This window comes from Coenobita brevimanus, chromosome 72, assembly GCF_032717465.1.
Source record: "Coenobita brevimanus isolate Jiangsu-jjx chromosome 72, ASM3271746v2, whole genome shotgun sequence".
In the NCBI taxonomy this organism is placed as follows: domain Eukaryota; kingdom Metazoa; phylum Arthropoda; class Malacostraca; order Decapoda; family Coenobitidae; genus Coenobita; species Coenobita brevimanus.
Window position 1 is genome coordinate 25,746,847 of NC_137025.1, and position 17,682 is coordinate 25,764,528.

The following is a 17,682-nucleotide window of genomic DNA, read 5'->3' on the forward strand; positions in this document are numbered from 1 at the left end:
ACTGTGCTTCTGTAATTACACCCTGCCTAGGCAAACTCTTTCGCCTTTGTCTGTCAACTTGTACCTTTCCGTCTTGCTGGAAGTTTGCTCTCATTCAGCCAGTCCCAAAGAAGGGTGACCACTCTCAACCCTCCAACTACCGTCTAATTGCTTTAACGTCGTGTATTTGAAAAGTTTTTGAGTCAATTCTCAATAGAAAAATTTTAAGGCATCTTTCTTATCACATCCTTCTTTCTGATCGTCAGTACGGATTCTGTCAGGGACGCTCCACTGGCGATCTTCTCACCTAGCTTTCAGACTCCTGGTCATCTTTCTTTCGGGACTTTGGCGAAAGCTTTGCCATTGCACTTGACATCTCAAAGGCTTTCGATCGAGTCTGGCATAAATCTTTAATTTCCAAACTACCCTCTAACAATTTCTCTCCTTCTATCAGTGCCTTCATCGCTAGGTTCCTTTTTGGTCGTTCTATAGCCGCTGTTGTAGACGGTCATTGTTTTTCTCCTAGACCTATCAACAGTGGTGTTCCTCAGGGCTCTGTCCTATCACCAACTCTCTTCCTTTTATTCATCAATGACCTTCTAAGCTGTACATCTAATCCTATGCACTCATACCCTGATGACTCCACCCTTCACCTTTCCATTCGGTTCCTGCAACGCCCATCTCAGCAGTTACTTCAACAAACAAGGGTTGAGGCTATGGCACACATAATGTCTGACTTGGCTCGTATCTCTGACCGGGGTAAAAATAATCTGGTTGTTTTTAATGCATCTAAGACTGTTCTTACACCTATCAACCCGACAAAATCTTCCACAGATATACCCACTAATGTTTTATACTATTCAGCTTAATCCTGCATCACCCATGAACATGCTTGGGGTTTCATTTACTTGGTACTTATCTTGGAAAGATCATATTACATCTCTTGTAAAATCTGCTTCCAAGAAATTGAGTGTGCTAAGCCGACTCCATTCATTCTTTACCCCTGCACAATTGTTGACTCTATGCAGGGGTTTTATCCGCCCCTGTGTGGAGTTCAACTCTCGTGTGTGGGGATGTTCCCCACATACAGCTCTTGCAAATAGGGATGAGTCAAAGGCTTTTCGTCTCATTAATGCTCCTCCTCTTACTGACTCCCTTCAACCTTTGTCTCTTCGCTGCACTGTTGCATCTTTATCTCCTTTCTATCGCTACTTTAATGGTCACTGCTCCTCTGAACTTTCTGCATGCATTCCTCCACTTCTACGACCATTCCTCCACTTCTACGACGGGCGCATAGCACCCGTCTAGCAGCAAACTCTCATCCCTTTTCTTTCCAACTCTCTAATGCAAGAGTTAACCTTTACTCCCAGTCTTTCATTTATGCAACAGGTCAACTCTGGAACTGTCTCCCTCTTTCTGTATTTCCTGCTGCCTATGATCTCCAGACTTTCAAACGCAGTGTGTCCAGGCATCTCGAAATGATAGGATCTTGAATTTGGCTCTCTATTGTATTTTTCTTTTCTCTTGGAGGGAACTGTTTTGAGTGCTCATGGCCTTTGGTTCCTTCATCCTTGCATAATATATATATATATATATATATATATATATATATATATATATATATATATATATATATATATATATCTATATATATATAGACCGAGGCCCTAATGCTGCTAAGGGTGGCAGCAGACAAAACGACTCCAAATCGCTCTGTCTCCCACCATTTGACTTCCCTCCCCGCAACTCACTCCCCCCTCCCTCATATACCTCTCAACTCCATCCCTCCACCTCATCCTAGGTCTACCTCTCCCTCTCCCTCCCTCCATCTCACCTACATATACCCTCTTAGTCAGTCTTTCATTCTCCATTCTCTCCACATGTCCAAACACCTCAGTGTATTTCTCTTCATCTTCTCAACCACTTCCACATCCACCCCACAACGTTCCTTCACTTCTTCATTTGTCAACTTGTCCCTCCATGCCGCTCCACATGCTCCTCTCGAGTAACTCATTTCCACTGCTCTCACTCTTGACTTGTTCCCCTTTTGCAAGGTCCATGCCTTGCTTCCATAAGTCAGGGTAGGGATCACCATACTATCGTGCAGTGACTTCTTAACTTCCCTACTCATCTCCCTGTTTCTCATCACTGCTTTCAGTGAACCAACAACCTTCCTTCCCTGTTGTACCCTTTCACACACTTCATCCCCCAACGTTCCATGCATACTCATCACACTACACAAGTACTTGAATGCACTCACATTCTCCATATCCTCACCATCCAACCTCACTGTACATTCTGTGACTTCATTCCTCTCAAACACCATAACCTGACTCTTGTTTACATTATCTTTCAGATTCGTCTTCCTACACACTGTCCCAAATTAATTCACCCAACCTTGCAACTCCCATTCATCTTCACTCAACAATACTGTGTTATCAGGAAACAGCAACACCGGAATCTTCCAAATCTCACCCACATTCATTAGAGCCACTCCCACATCCACTGCCCTATCTTGCACCTCCTTTACAACCCCATCCATGTATCTGTTAAACAGCCATGGAGATATCACACAACCCTGTTTCAGTCCCACACTGAAATCAAAGAACTCACTCAGCTCACCATTCACTCGCACCGTAGCCCTAGCTCCCTCGTACTTACTCTTCACAGCACTCAACAATTTCCCCTCCACTCTATATATTCTTAATACCTTCCACATACCTTGCCTATCTATTCTGTTATAAGCTTTCTCCAAATCCATGAAGGCAGCATACACTTTGTTTCCCTTCTCTAGATACTTCTCCACTAAACATCTTAGAACAAATATCTGATCTACACACCCTTTTCCCTTCTTATATCCCACTTGTTCTTCTCAAACTAGCTCCTCTGTCATATGCCTAATACAATCAATGAATATTCTACCATATATTTTTCTAGTCACACTAGGAAGGCAAATACCCCTATGGTTACCACATACTTCTCTCTCCTTTTTTCCTTTTTATAAAGGAAAAATTATACGTGATTTCCAGTCATCTGGAACCCTTCCCTCTTCCCAAGCCAATCTACACAACTTCCATATCCACTCCACAACAATCTCACCCCCATACCTCAGCATTTCACCACACACTTGATCAATTCCTGGGACATTTCCCATCTTGACCTTCATTGCTTCCACTATTTCTGCCCTACTGATCTCTTCCTCCCTCCACTCATCTGTTCTTCTCCCAGCCATTCCCCAGCTACTTATACTCGCACTGCTCTCACCTTCTACATTCAACAAATCCTCAAAGTGCTCCCTCCATCTCCTCAATTTCTCTCACTTCTCCACCAACAATTTATTATTCCTATCTTTCACTCCCCTACTATTTCCCCTTTCACACTGCCTTACTTTCTTTACCTCCTTCCAAAACAATTTCTTACTCTCCCTCCATTCCACACTCAGATTCCTCCCAAATTCTTCATCCACTTTCTTCTTATTCTCCTTCACCAGTCTCTTCACCTCCCTTCTCCTGCTCACATATACCTCTCTCTTCTCTCTCTCATCTCCTCTACCTCTACTCACTAGCCATTCACTATATGCCTTCTTCTTTTGTTCCACAGCTCGTTTCACCTGATCATTCGATCATGCTGTCCCTTGCACACCCTTGCATGTCCTCCTCACTCCACATACCACCTCACACCCTGCGCCTATCTCTTCCGTGAATATCTTACGTACGTCTTCCACCCCTTCCTTCTGCTCTAACTCATACCTTCCCAATCTTTCTTCCACTATGCTCTTATACTCTGCCATTTTCTCACTATCTTGCAGCTTCTCCAGTCTTCTCACAGGAGCTGTTTCCTCCGGTCTTCCCATTTGTCTCTTCAACCATTTTCTTTGCAGGTTTACCTTGGCCATCACTAAGTGATGGTCCGAGACTCCATTCCCCCACCCTCTCCACACTCTTGCATCTAACATTTGTCTTCTCATTCGCTCATCCACACACATGTAGTCTATCATTGCCTTCCGTTCAACAAGTTCACCATCCATCCTCCTCATTACTCTCCTTGTATACCTATGGATCATCTTATGCCGAAAGTAGGTGTTAGCTATTGCTAACCCCTTACCAGCACAGATGTCCACCAAAGCATTACCATTCCCATCTACTTCAGTTGGAACAGCCCACTTACCAACCATTCCATCCACTCGTACATTCCCAACTTTGCCATTCATGTCTCCAATCAAAAGCACTCTCTCGCTCCTCTCAAATTTGTCCATACATGCTTCTACAGTCGCCCAAAACTCATCTTTCACTCTTGCCACTCGATCCTCTGTCAGGGCATACACACATACAATCGCCCACACTTGTATACCTACTTTCATCCTTACCCATACAATCCTTGCACCCACTGTTCCATACTGTCTTATATTCTCCTTCCACTTCTTGCTTTTCATCAGACATACTCCCTCTCTTGCCCTGTCATTCTCATTGACTCCCGCACATATACCTAAACCATATTCCCATTCTCTCACCCTTTCACCTTCCCAATTAGTTTCAGTCAATCCACATATATCCACCCTTGGATCCTCAAGCACCTGAACAATCTATCTCTTTCACTTCATCATTCACTCCTCTCACATTCCATGTCCCCACCCTCAGAATGTCCTTTGTCCGTTCCTTAGTCGTCAAAGTATGGTCCGTCCTGGTTCGAGGTGCTTACTTGCTTGTTAGTTCTTTTTACGAGATGGGGCACTAACCCACCACCAACCCTTTAAGTCACCTCGTACGACAAGCAGGGATACTGGGGGAGTGTTCTTGAAACCCCCCTTCTCCCAGGGGGTATATATATATATATATATATATATATATATATATATACTGTACAGAGAGAGAGAAAGATTGTATATATATATATATATATATATATATATATACTGTACAGAGAGAGAGAAAGATTGTATATATATATATATATATATATATATATACTGTACAGAGAGAGAAAGATTGTATATATATATATATATATATATATATAGTTACAAAGCTGGGAATAGCTCCGCTACTATTTTAACCCGCCCCGTCCCGACGACGTATGGGTACGTTGCAACGATTTGCATTTGCCAGTCCCGGCGACGTACCAGTACGTCGTGCAATTGCAATTTGCATAATTTCGACAATTTTCAAATTTCGCGCTTGATTTGCGGTACGTACCCTCGCCTGACCTTCCCCTACCTGCTACCAGGCGGGGACACTCGGCGACCCCGCACGACCCGCGCTAGCCCACCACTCATCCACTCACCTGGTAGCCACGGTCCTGCTCAGACATGTTTAAGAGAGGTCTCTCAGAGAGCGAAATTCAAGTCGCCCTGGACACCTTTACCGACGACGGTGATTCCCCACTGGATGACGAGGAGATGGACAAGGATTATGTGCAGCCAGAGGAGGAAGAAACCACCAGCAGTGACGAGGAAGTTCCGTCACCCAGGAAGAGGCAGTACGTGACTTACAGTGCTGCTAGAGAGGGGCAGGAGGCAAAGAAGGCACGTGGTATATCATATCCCTATCCCCAGCGTGCCTTGGAAGCAGAATTCGAGGTCGAGGACGAGGACGAGGACGGAGCCGTGGGACGTGCTGCCACGTGGTATGGACGGGAGGTGATTACACATCGTGGCCCAGAGCGCACACCACGTCGTATGAGCAGGTATGGGCCTAGCATTCTGTTTGGGGAGCTAGGAAGTGAAGTGGAGGGAGTGGGGAGTGAAATGGAAAGTCCTGGGATTAGGGAAAGTGAGAGTGACGTGGGTGAGTCATTGCTCTCCCTACGCAGTGTGAGGCGGCAGAGTGGATCACGTGGGCCAGTGCGGGTGCGTTCATTATCACGTGGGGTTGTGAGGGAGGGGGAAGGTGGGGAGGAACCACTCCAAAGCACGTCTTATGCTCCCCAATATCCCCTAACAGGTGGTTGAGCAAGGCTGCGTGAGAGAGCACGTGGTGTGGTAATGGAGGGGGAAGGTGGGGAGGAACCATTCTCCAGCACGTCTTCTGCTCCCCAATATTCAACAATTTCATCCCCACAGCCCCCTAATGTTCCTCAAGGCCGTAAGGATAAGGGAAAGGGAAAGGGTAAAGACAGAGGGAAGAGGAGTGACAGTGGGGAAGCCCTCCATACTCCTTCTCCCCAACCTCCCCAACCTCCCCAACCAGGATCTCCTCCCCACCCAGACGAAGGCGGTGATGGGGACGAGGGATTTGCGTCGTAGGGATTGGGAGGATGGGAGTGATTTTTTTCCCCTCATTCACCCCTTCACTGAGCAAGGGCGATCTGGCTGCATTGCACCAGGTATTCACTGTAATTCAAGCAGGTTGGATTTTTTCCACCTGTTTTTCAGTGAGGCCTTCGTAGATCAGATCGTTTTTCAAACAAACCTGTTTGCAAGCGCCCAGCGCCTAGAAAGTGAAAGATTGGGAACAAGGAGTAGGCATTCTATGATTTATGATTACCCTGTCTCCATTCCAGAAATGTTCTTATTTTTTGCCCTTGTCCTTTTGATGGGTATAATAAGAAAAAATAGAATTCCTGCTTACTGGACTAGGGACCCTGTTATGTTTACCCCCATATTTGGTCAAGTGATGAGCCGTAATCGGTTTCAACAAATTCTAAGTCGCCTCCATTTTTATGATGCTAATGACCCTGCAAATGCAAACAACACTGACAAAATGAGGCGAATTAGGCTGGTCTTTGATCACCTCAGGCAAACCTTTCGATCCTCATTCTATCCCTATAGAGATCTCGTCATAGACGAGAGTCTCGTGTTGTGGAGAGGCAATATTTCATTCAGACAGTATATACCCAGCAAAAGGCACCGTTTTGGGTTCAAGATCTTTGTTATGTGTGACTGTAAGACTGGATACGTGCAAGACATAGTCTTGTACACCGGTGCACAGACAGACATAATAGAAGATCGAAGTATAGGACTTTCGGGAGCAGTGGTAAAGACGATGATACAAGACTACCTTCATCGTGGTCACGTTCTCTACCTCGACAACTGGTACACTAGCCCTCTTCTCGCTCGTTATCTTCACACACATGAAACGGGAGTCTGTGGAACCGTAAAGGTGAACCGGCGTCACATGGTCAAGGTAGGGCGGAAACTTGCAAGGAGTGAGGTTGTCTTCTTCAAAGCCAACAACATCCTTGCAACAATGTGGAACCACAACAGAGAAGTAAGCCTCTTGTCCACGGTTCACCGCCCCTTGATGCACCGTACTGATTCTCTTGATTACCATAGCGAGAGCAGGCGTCGTGTTTTAGAAATCTGAGTGTGTAATGGATTACAATATAAACATGCGCCTCGTGGACCAGTCTGACTCCATGATATCGACGGTAGAGTGTGCCAGGACCACGATAAAGTGGTATAAAAAACTGTTCTTTCACTTGCTAGATATCACTGCTCTGAATTGCCACCACCTTCACGCCATGACCACAGGAGTTCAGGAAACATTTGAAGGATTTGTGAGGGAGCTCACACGAGAAATCTTTGCTAAGTATGCTGTTGAAAGGCCCCAACAGCGCCCCCGCACTGCCCCTATTACCCAGACTCCCCAGAGAATATCCGGCCGCCATTTCCCCACTCCTATCCCTCCCCAGCCCAACAGACCTAGGCCCCAGCGCAGGTGTCACGTGTGCAGTAATTCCCAGGTGAGACTCACGACACAGAGGAAGGACACCCGCTATGAGTGCGTGCAGTGTGACGTGGGTCTGTGTATTCACCCATGTTTTAGTGAATATCACACGTTGCTGCAATTTTAGCATGGTGTGAATGCGAAAGGACGCTGAAATTATGAGGTAAATGCAACAGACAGACGCTCTGTGAAAATATCAGTCATGTGGATCGCCAAATATTAGTATAAAGTGCCTACGGGTAGAACATAAGTGAAAACATTGGGTGTAAGTATATAAATCTGCCCTAAGTTGAAACTTACATAGAGAGGGTTGTTTGATGCGATATTCTGTCGCTCAGTGCAATAAATACGGCCCCTTATTATATATTTATTATTATGTGACATTCTTACGGGTATAATATAAGTTCAAATTATTGTATATGATGATGTATATTCTAAGTCAAATATTCATAGCGTGTCTATAAAGATAAGATTTCCTGACGCTTAGTCGAATGAATAAGGCACGTATTAGTCAAAATAAAAGTCAGCAAGTGATAAAGTGAATAATTAGTATATAATTGTGTGAGTGAATTAGTATATAAGTGTGTGAGTATTATGTATGACGAAACATTCCTTGCGAGGGTATTTTCAGGCGATATTCTCACGCTCACTTGAATAAATAATGGCAGTAAGTATGTACAGTGCATTCTAGGGGTGTAAACGTGTGTAATGTAAGTGGGAAAATATAATTGGAGTGAATAAATAAAGTAGATGATGAAACACGAGTGTTTGAGATCGTGGTTGCTACGCGAATAGGCGCTAGCATATCGCTAAATGCCCTCTTAATGAATGAAAATAATTGAAAACCTTCACAGTGGTGGGGGAAAGGTTCTATGTAAATGGGAAAATAATTGGAAAGTGATAAAACAATTTGGTATGTTGAAATACGAGTCATAGCGAGTGCGCTTACTAAGCTGATGTGTGCTAAACTTATGCTGCATGTCATCATAATGAATGAAAACATCTGAAAACACTTACAAACAGTTGTAATTGGTAAATTGTCATTGAAACAGAAGTATACAAGTAGAAAAAATGATAGGCTGACTCATACCAGAAACTTAGCATATAGCATGTTACGACTCGGACCTAACTCGCTATGCTCGCGCGATGGTACAATGCTTATTTTTCCTATATATGTGTCTGAAATCCATTATATTGTTACTGTTATTGTTTATTAGTTCAAATTCAATAAATGTAGAGGTGTTGTGAATTGTTTGTCCCATCATTCCTTACCATAGAAAACGTAAACGCATATCCAGCCCATTACAGAATACGATACCTGCGGGGGGAAACCGCACCTGTACAGACCACTTATGGACCGCAGAGACCACTTTCTTCATGATTTTCCATCGTTTCTCGACCTAAGCGGAAGTTTTAGAAGAAAAAAAAAATTTCCAAAAAGGCTCGGGACTGGGGGATGTCATAGGTGCGGAAAGGCTCGGGACGTGACGGGTTAATAGCGACGGTAGTAACGCCATTACTTTTTTTTTTTAGCCAGTAGTGGAACTGAGAGCGCCGCTACTTTTTGGCCAAACTCACGCGTTACCGCGCTCCTCGCTACTCACGAGATGAATACGGTTCCGGAGTCGGTGAGTACATACAGATATGCCGACGGTTTGCTGTATTTATTAATGAAAAATAATAATTTCGTCAATTCTGTCAATGATGTTTGTTCTACATTACAGCAGTAATTTATTAATTATTATTTAATAGTAATGTCCAATAATTAGACAGGACTTTGCTAGTTAATTATCGATCATTTAAATTACGTAACTGGCAGCTTGGCGAGCAGCACACACACACACACACACACACACACACACTAACTATCCCCGTCTCTAACTCCCGCTCTCTCCCCCACTCTCTCTTTCAAACAAATTCCCACTCACTACGTTATTATTTCGTAACAGTATGTAACTTTCAGTTTAATGTAATGGAAAAAAAAAAATGCTACTGTATAAATAGTCTTTAAAAGAAAGCCCCAGATCATTTTTACTTTCGTTTTCGTACATATCTTAAAAAGGTATAACTGAAAATATAATAAATCTGTATAATATGTATCAAAGGTAGGCCACATTTTTTTGCCATTTATTTACGTATGTAACTTTCAGTAGGTGTACCAGGTAACAATGTAAATGAACATTTGTTACATTATACAGTAAATACCTTTTTCCTGTACTTTCGTCTCTAAGCTTCATTAAAGTGACACCGACATATATATATATATATATATATATATATATATATATATATATATATATATATATATATATATATATATATATATAAGTACATCACAGATTTTTGTTAACCTTTCCTTCGTGAACCTTTTTCTTATCCTAAGTAGCGGGAGCGCTGCTACATTTCATATTAGGTAGCGAAACCAGTAACGCCACTACTTTTTCGAGCTAGTAACGGGAATGGGAGCGCCGCTACTTTTTATTAGTAGCGTTCCCAGCTTTTTATAGTTACAGTACATATAAGCCTGGAAACGATATACACTGGGTGGTAACCATATCAACATATTGGTGCCTGATGCTCTGGTGGGATTAGTCCCTGCAGGTGTATGTGTTTGTTAAGGATTTACATCCAAATGAGGGTTAAGGTTTTTTGCTCACGTAAAGTCACTGACGACCAAGCAACTGATAGTTCTCCCCTTATTTGAGGACAAAGTAGCCTTGCCCTGATTCCCTTATGCAGTATATGATTGGGTACTAAAGGACTGAATGACAAAAATGGATAAACTGTTCAATACAACACCAAACACTTCAGAGGAACACTGATATGTCATCTCTATGAACTCCTGTTCAATGTTAACCTTAGGTTGGGTTTTCTGCTGTATGATATTGTGCCGTAACAGATATTATGATACTGATAATGATTCTAAAATTTCTTTCAGGCAGCAGTATTAGGATTCTACTAGCTTCTGCCACTCTTGTGATCCCACACTACTTCACCTGCTGGAGGACTCTGGCCATTTCCATCGCCTCGTCAGGCATCGGCGTCGGACAAATGGTAATGGCGCCAGTCATCACCATGCTGCTGGAGGAGTATGGCTTCAGGGGGGCCACACTTATACTGGGAGCCATTGCCCTAAACTGCTGTGTTGCCGCAATGGTCTTCCACCCTGTTGAGTGGCACAGAAAAAACTCATACACCATAATTACTGGAGACAGTAAAAAGGAGGAGACAACTGTAATCACAACTACACGAGGTGAAGAAAGTTGTTTAAGGAGAATACTGCGCATCGCTCTCACCAATATGAAGATGTTTAAATCATCAAGTGTTTCCATCATTGCCTCTAAACTGGCCTTATCTCTATCTTTGTTTTTTAATGTGTTCACCACTGTGCCATTTGCAATGCAGCAAGAGGGATTTGGCGCTCGGGAGTCGTCTTTCTGCATATCAGTGGCCGGCGGATGCAACCTTGGTGCCAGAGTGCTAACTGCTTTCCTCGGTTGTTGTCCCAAACTACGAGTGCGGATCGTGTTCACTTGTGGCGTCTTTCTCGCGGCTATTGCTCTCATAGGTAAGATTAGCATCACCTACAGTATATGTGACACTGAAATTTATAATCCTATACAGAAGACTGAGACTAACTCTTGGAGTGTTTGTGAGTAAGGCTTAGGGGGAGCGCATTATTAGAAGAGGACCAAGGATGAAATGAAGGGATGGAGTGGAGAGGTAATATGAGAATGGGTTTTGAGTTGGAGGCAGGGCAGCCAAATAGTAGAGTGTTCAGGACGATATGAGGCGATGTGTTTGTGGCCACCCCTAACGAGATTAAAGCGTCTGGTAATAGATGGATAGATAGACTCATATTTTAAAAACTCTTATTTTAAATAGTAAATTGAAGTAGCATTGCTAATATATTGATAAAGAAGCCTGTTGTATTACATCTGTTTTGACTCGTTTTGAGAAAAAGGATGTTCTGAATCATTTGCCTAATTTCTAAATTGATTAATATTAATTAATATACAAAGAAAATTGTCATAATGTTATAGTAAGGACTTATATACTAGTTGTAAGAAATCAAATAAATAAAGGAAATAAAGGACGAAAGGGAATCTCAAAGTTGTTAAATGGTTCAGGAAGAGAGTGGAAGAAAGGATTAATGATGACTCCATATCATTTCAACCAAAAGTATTAGAAGAATATTTAAAGAGTCTACTGAAAGGTGGAGCGAATTATACTTTTATATAAATTAGATTTATTAAAGCTCCCTACGTGTCAACAAGTGGGTTGGTGGAGGGTTAGTGCCCCTCCCCGTAAAACAAATAACTCAAAGTCAAATGGCCACCCCTTGCGGGATTGTGGCGTCTGGCAATAGATAGATAGAATAGATTTATTAAAAAAAAAAATCAGTTTGGTGTAAAACGACTCCATGTAATTTCCCAGTACAATTGAAGCTCTTTACGAGTTGCCACTGGTGTGTTCAAGTTAAGAAAAAGTGTTATTTTAACCCACATACCATTATTTTTATTGTAAAACTTATAATGCACATCTCAGTTATTTGGGGCGTGAATTTTTATGATAATCAAACAAATAAGATGTAGAAAAAATTAGGTGTCTTTATTAATATTTGCCCCAGTAACTGCTGTGATCATTCATTTCACAAATAAATGAGACTTTTACGTCTTTTAGCAATAACAAGTATAATTCCTTTGTACTGATGCGGGATACTGCCACGACAATTCCGCCAGAAACACTGTCATGTGTAGGACTGCTAATGCTGTAACACTGTATCCTCACAAGTCTCCCCCCATCCACTCCTCCTTCCTTTCCGCCGCCCTCCCCCATCTACCCTGATTCCCAGCCTATCCTTCTACGTGCACTGCAGTCGTTTGCCGCATTCGTGAGTCATGACTCCGTGTTCGCCAGGCAGTGTGAAGAAGAGAGTTTGGTCTTACTATAGCCTTCATTTTTCACCATGGCTGAATCTACCAAGCCATTTACGTCATGTATGAGATATGTGAAATCTTGCCCTATTTAGGGCAGTTTGTGACTTTGATGGGCGTCAACTTCCATCATATAAAGATATAATGAAAATTTTTATTTTCGAAAAACATGGGTTAAAAGCAACAGTCAAAGAAAGATATTGCTGCGAATGTACTTGTGATGAAACTTAAATTTTACAGCAAAGTTAATTCAGTTGTGTTCCAAAGCATCAATGCCAATACTGTCAGAGTAACGTATAATGGATATGATAAAAGAATATCATAAGAAATACAAAACTTTCCTGAAAGATTATACAGGCCGAGAAAATAAAGCAAGCTTTCAAAATAAAGATAATGCATACATATTAGTTTTCGTCACAGTGTGCAAATGTCCTTCTTATGAGAGTCACAACTGCTCTAGAGGTGCAAAAGTTCCTGTCACAGACAGAAATTTCCTGATAGATCAATGGACAAACCGAACAATGATCATAAGAGGAGCAGATAGAAGAGCAATAGACAAACTGAAAAGAACTGCAGCCAGAAAAGCACGATATCAGCTCCAGAAAGAAATATCTTCTGCCTCATTGAGCATTTAGCCTACCAACTTTTGACATTTCAAAATTTATTTCATATCCCTGGGGGGCACCCGAGAAATGTTTCGAAATGGGCTGGTATTCAAAATACATACTTGAAATGATTATCGATTTATTTATAACACTATCCAATATATTCTCCCAAGAAAAGTTACCGAAGTCAGTGGAAAAATACAAATATATTTGACAGTTTCCACTTAGTTCAACTTAACATGCTGGAGGGACCTAAGAATTCAAGTATGAGCCGAGAATTTAAGAACATTATTGTAATATATTTTGATATATTTCTGATCCTAACCAATAGGTTTTCCATGGAAATTACAGAAATCGAAGAAGAGAAATGAAAAATAATTAATATTTTCTACTTTATTATTATTTTAGTATGACAGGGACACCTGGAAATAATGACTGAATAAACTGAATTTTCATCTCTAATATTACAACCTTTGCCTCACTATATATTTCATGTTTTCGAATAAGTTACAAGAGCAGCCATTTTCCCTGCATCCTACTGTGTGGGCGGGAATACTACTTTTATCTCTGGTTTTGCCAAGATCTCGATCAGTAATATATATAATACCTTACTAAGTGTCAGTATCATGATTCATGGAATTGGGGAAGAAACAGGTGAGCACAAAAAGGGTTGATAATGATGAATACAATAAATGAAATCCATGAGGTAAACCGTGCTTTCTATTGCAGGATTCAACGTGGCTGAGAACCTGATTGGGAAGTGTACAGCACTGGGATTGATTGGTGCCAGTTACGGCATGACAGCGTCCCTGTGCAGCCTCCTTATTATCGACGAACTCGGCTTGCACATGCTGCCTTCAGTTCTCAGTATAAATAGTTTGTTAACGGGGATATACATCTTAATCATAGGCCCATTAGTAGGTAAAGTATAAGTGTAAACAACTTATCGAAATCCATAATTGAAGCTCTATGATATTTTTAAGGCAGCAGGGGGCTTACAACGCCACAAAACCTTGTTCCAGTGCACACCTACAACAGCGTAGAAGTATGGTCTAATTTTTCAAACACAGCCGGCAAAGATGTTTATGTTCATTGTAAAGCCGCCCCTCCGTCTCCCCCGCCTGCTACAAGCATTCTGGGGTAGACAGCCATTGGATGTCCCACCGTATTATTAAATCTGGTTCGGGCAGAGGTTTACGTTTTTGAACAATTTCGTTTTCCTTTGTAAAAAATTACACACACACACACACACACACACACACACACACACACACACTTTAACTGAAAAGAAAGTACTCAGCATTTTAAAGAATTCTAATGAAAACTACCGTAAAGCATGCCAACATTCTTAGTGGCATGCAGGATGGCCTCAGCACAGCTACAGTACACTGATTTACTGTGCAAGTTTCTATGATGAGTAACTGTCATACAAGAACAATAAGTCTTCATTATTTGGTGCTTTTAGGGTTTGACACTTTGTTCATAAATCCACTTAACTTATTAATTCACAGCGTTGCTGCATAGGGGATTTGCTGGCAGGTTATATTTTGCAGCACTAGCCTCTGCCATCAGATCATAGTTACAGAGTTTACAGGTTCGCAGCCTGAGGTTCTTTCTCTGATTATTTTTGAAAATACGGAACTCCATCATATCATTCTATCACTTTAAAAGGACGCTGGACACCAATTGGTTAAAAAGTTAAAAAAAAAAAAAAAAAAAAAAAAAGGGAAAGACATCTGGGGATATTGGCCCAAGTAACAATTATGCCAAGAGTAAAGTGGGTAAATCGATGAAGAAACAAAGGATTGCCACCGAGTTGGAAAGTGTTGGGAAGAAAGAAGACAAAGAAACAAAAAAAAAAGGAAATAAAAAAGGTTTACACACCTAATTACGGACTTAAGGAACTAAAGGAAACAGATTTTGCTTTCTTTACATCCATATTTGATTTGACCTTAAATGCTGTTTTTTCTTGACAAGTAGTTGTTGTAGCTCTACGTCCGATTCTAAAAAAATAGCTGTGTCTTGAGCACGCCTTTGACTCCTTTTTCCCATAGTATATACGTTATCATCTATAGCTGTGAAACGCATACTATTATCATAGTGGTGGTTCTTTGAGCAACACTCATTTATTCTTTCTTTTTATTTGAACAAGCGAAAGCCAGAAATAAAGATATATCCCTTAAGATATGCAGGAACATTGTTTTTACATTCATGAGATCTTAGCCAGAAAGAAGTGCAGATTTACGAAGACATTTCTTCATTGACCAGTTGTGTCTTCATGAAAGAGTGAGAATTCCAGTCCACTTTTGCATTATACATTTGGACAGAGACAGACTGAGAGTGTCAGTACTGATGAGGAGTTGGATGTTCACTGTAATAAAGATGTAACGCAAAGCCGATATGTCAGGAAAACGTTGACCTTTGAAAGTACGATCCTTATTGGACAGAGCCATATCAATAGTTGTCTTCAACTACCATTAATGATTTCTTAAACAGGAACCTTATTTTCAACATGTCACCACATCATAATCATTTAAATGGATCATCTCTATAGTTATGACTATGTAGTGATTCATTGTCTTAGACCATATCATTGGTTTCAGTGAATTTTTTATAATAGGTATGCTGTATGTTAAGCATATTTTTTGTATTCTAGCGGCTAGTTTTCATCCAGCATAGGAGGAATTTGATCTGAATGAGTTTTTATCTGCTTCGTCTATATATTTTTAATCTGTATTACATTTACCTAATGGAGAAGATATGTCAGACTAATATTACACTGTTATTTAGGTGTGATACGTGACCTGAGCGGCAGTTATGTGGCGAGTTTGTACTTCTGTGTCGTCGTTTTCCTGTTGTGTGGTGTACATGGTCTCCTCATACCCGTGGCCTTCGTCATGGATCAACATAGAGACACAGCACACCACCAGAAAGCCTCACACCACCAACACACGGAGCACATGGCAGTGCAGGACATTCTCCAACACCCACCACAGACCACAAACGGTGACCCTTACCAGCAAAGGATCCGGCAAGCCAAACCACATAATGAAAAGTCTTCATTGATTCGAAATTAGAATCACATTTCTTTTTTGAAGATATTATACAATGACATAAAAAGAAAGGCATATGCGTGAAGTAATTAGCTTTCGTCATTGAACTGCGACATTAATCATGTAATTTATGGACACCTATTGAATGAAAATGGTGACAGAAGATATATTCATTTGTTGTTTTAGTGTGTGGTTGTCTGGTGCCTTAATCTTCAATAATTCGACGTTAGGTGTTGGGTTGTCAGTATTATTTACAATACGTTATTTGAACAACAAAGCTTATCATTAACCCCTTCAGTCTCATGATGTATAAACAAGTCTTATTTTTGCTGTCCACACGATTTTGTAAAGCTTAAGAAAATTTTGCACACCCACAAAAAGTTAAATATTACCTTCATTTACACTTCAGTACAAGAAGTTACTCTGAAGATGAACAAAATCATTTGGAAGTAGAAAGAGTATGCTAATATATTTCATCGCATTGAAGGAGTTAATTGGTCCTTGAAAATGACATAAACTAATCGCCTTGTAACGGTAAGAACTATAGTTTTACTGAGTGTGACATGCTCTATCATCCGGGCGTCATGGGAACTTGCTCGTGGGAATGGGAAAGACACCAACATCAGGCTTCAAACAACCAACAAAAATCCGAAAAAGACACAACATGCAGGACTGTATGAGCTAACTAACTGATGTAAATTTCCACATTTCAGGCAATAGCTGTATGGATAATGTCATTCCGTCAAACACTGGTCTAAGGTAATACCCAAGATGGAACCACACGGTGTTCCCATGCACTAGATCGTATCAGGCTACTCACTGACAGATAACTCAAGAGTTCCTTAGTCTTTAGAGTTCAGGGGTGAGGACGTTGTGTATAGAAATCTTAAAATGAATGGTGGACCAATCAGTAAAATCTTTCAGAATCTAAGGATGCCTCTGGATCTTGTGTCAGCCCCTTGCTACACAGAAGTAACTTCGTAGCTCCAGCCATATCTCTCCGGCTTCCACAAGCAGTATTGGACAGGAGAGGGGCAAAATGCCTCTGTAACCAAAGGCAGTCACAAGGAGGGAAAGGATATGGACAGTCTGGTAAGACGGGTGTACGAAAGGCTGAAAGTGAGGATAAACCAAGAAAACTGGACTGGGATGGTAAGTGACTGTTTTTGAGATGAGAAATGTAAGGAAGTAGGTGAAAGTAAGGACTTAATCTGTGAAGACAGTCTGCGTAGACAAAATTATGCATCAGTAACTTATATGATGAGGTTTTGTCACCGTTGGTATAACTAGTAGTCAATGGAATAACTACCCAACATATGTATGTGGGGTGGAAGAAAAAATGGAGCACTCAGTGAATTCAGTATTCGGATCCAACAATTGGTACAGTCCTGAACACTTGACTCGACGATGTAACTTAAACTTTCGATCGATTGTTCTTGAAATA

At 41.3% G+C, this 17,682-nt stretch overlaps 1 protein-coding gene across 1 annotated transcript in view; it reads left to right on the plus strand.

Moving 5' to 3' along the window:
- Positions 1-16,262, plus strand: part of LOC145407080 (monocarboxylate transporter 3-like) — a 37,567-nt gene extending 21,305 nt beyond the window's left edge. The window contains exons 2-4 of the mRNA XM_080278104.1: positions 10,582-11,211; positions 13,915-14,052; positions 15,976-16,262. Coding sequence (XP_080134230.1) covers positions 10,582-11,211; positions 13,915-14,052; positions 15,976-16,262 — 1,055 coding nt within the window. The remainder of the gene's footprint in view (positions 1-10,581; positions 11,212-13,914; positions 14,053-15,975) is intronic.
- Positions 16,263-17,682: the final 1,420 nt, after the last annotated feature.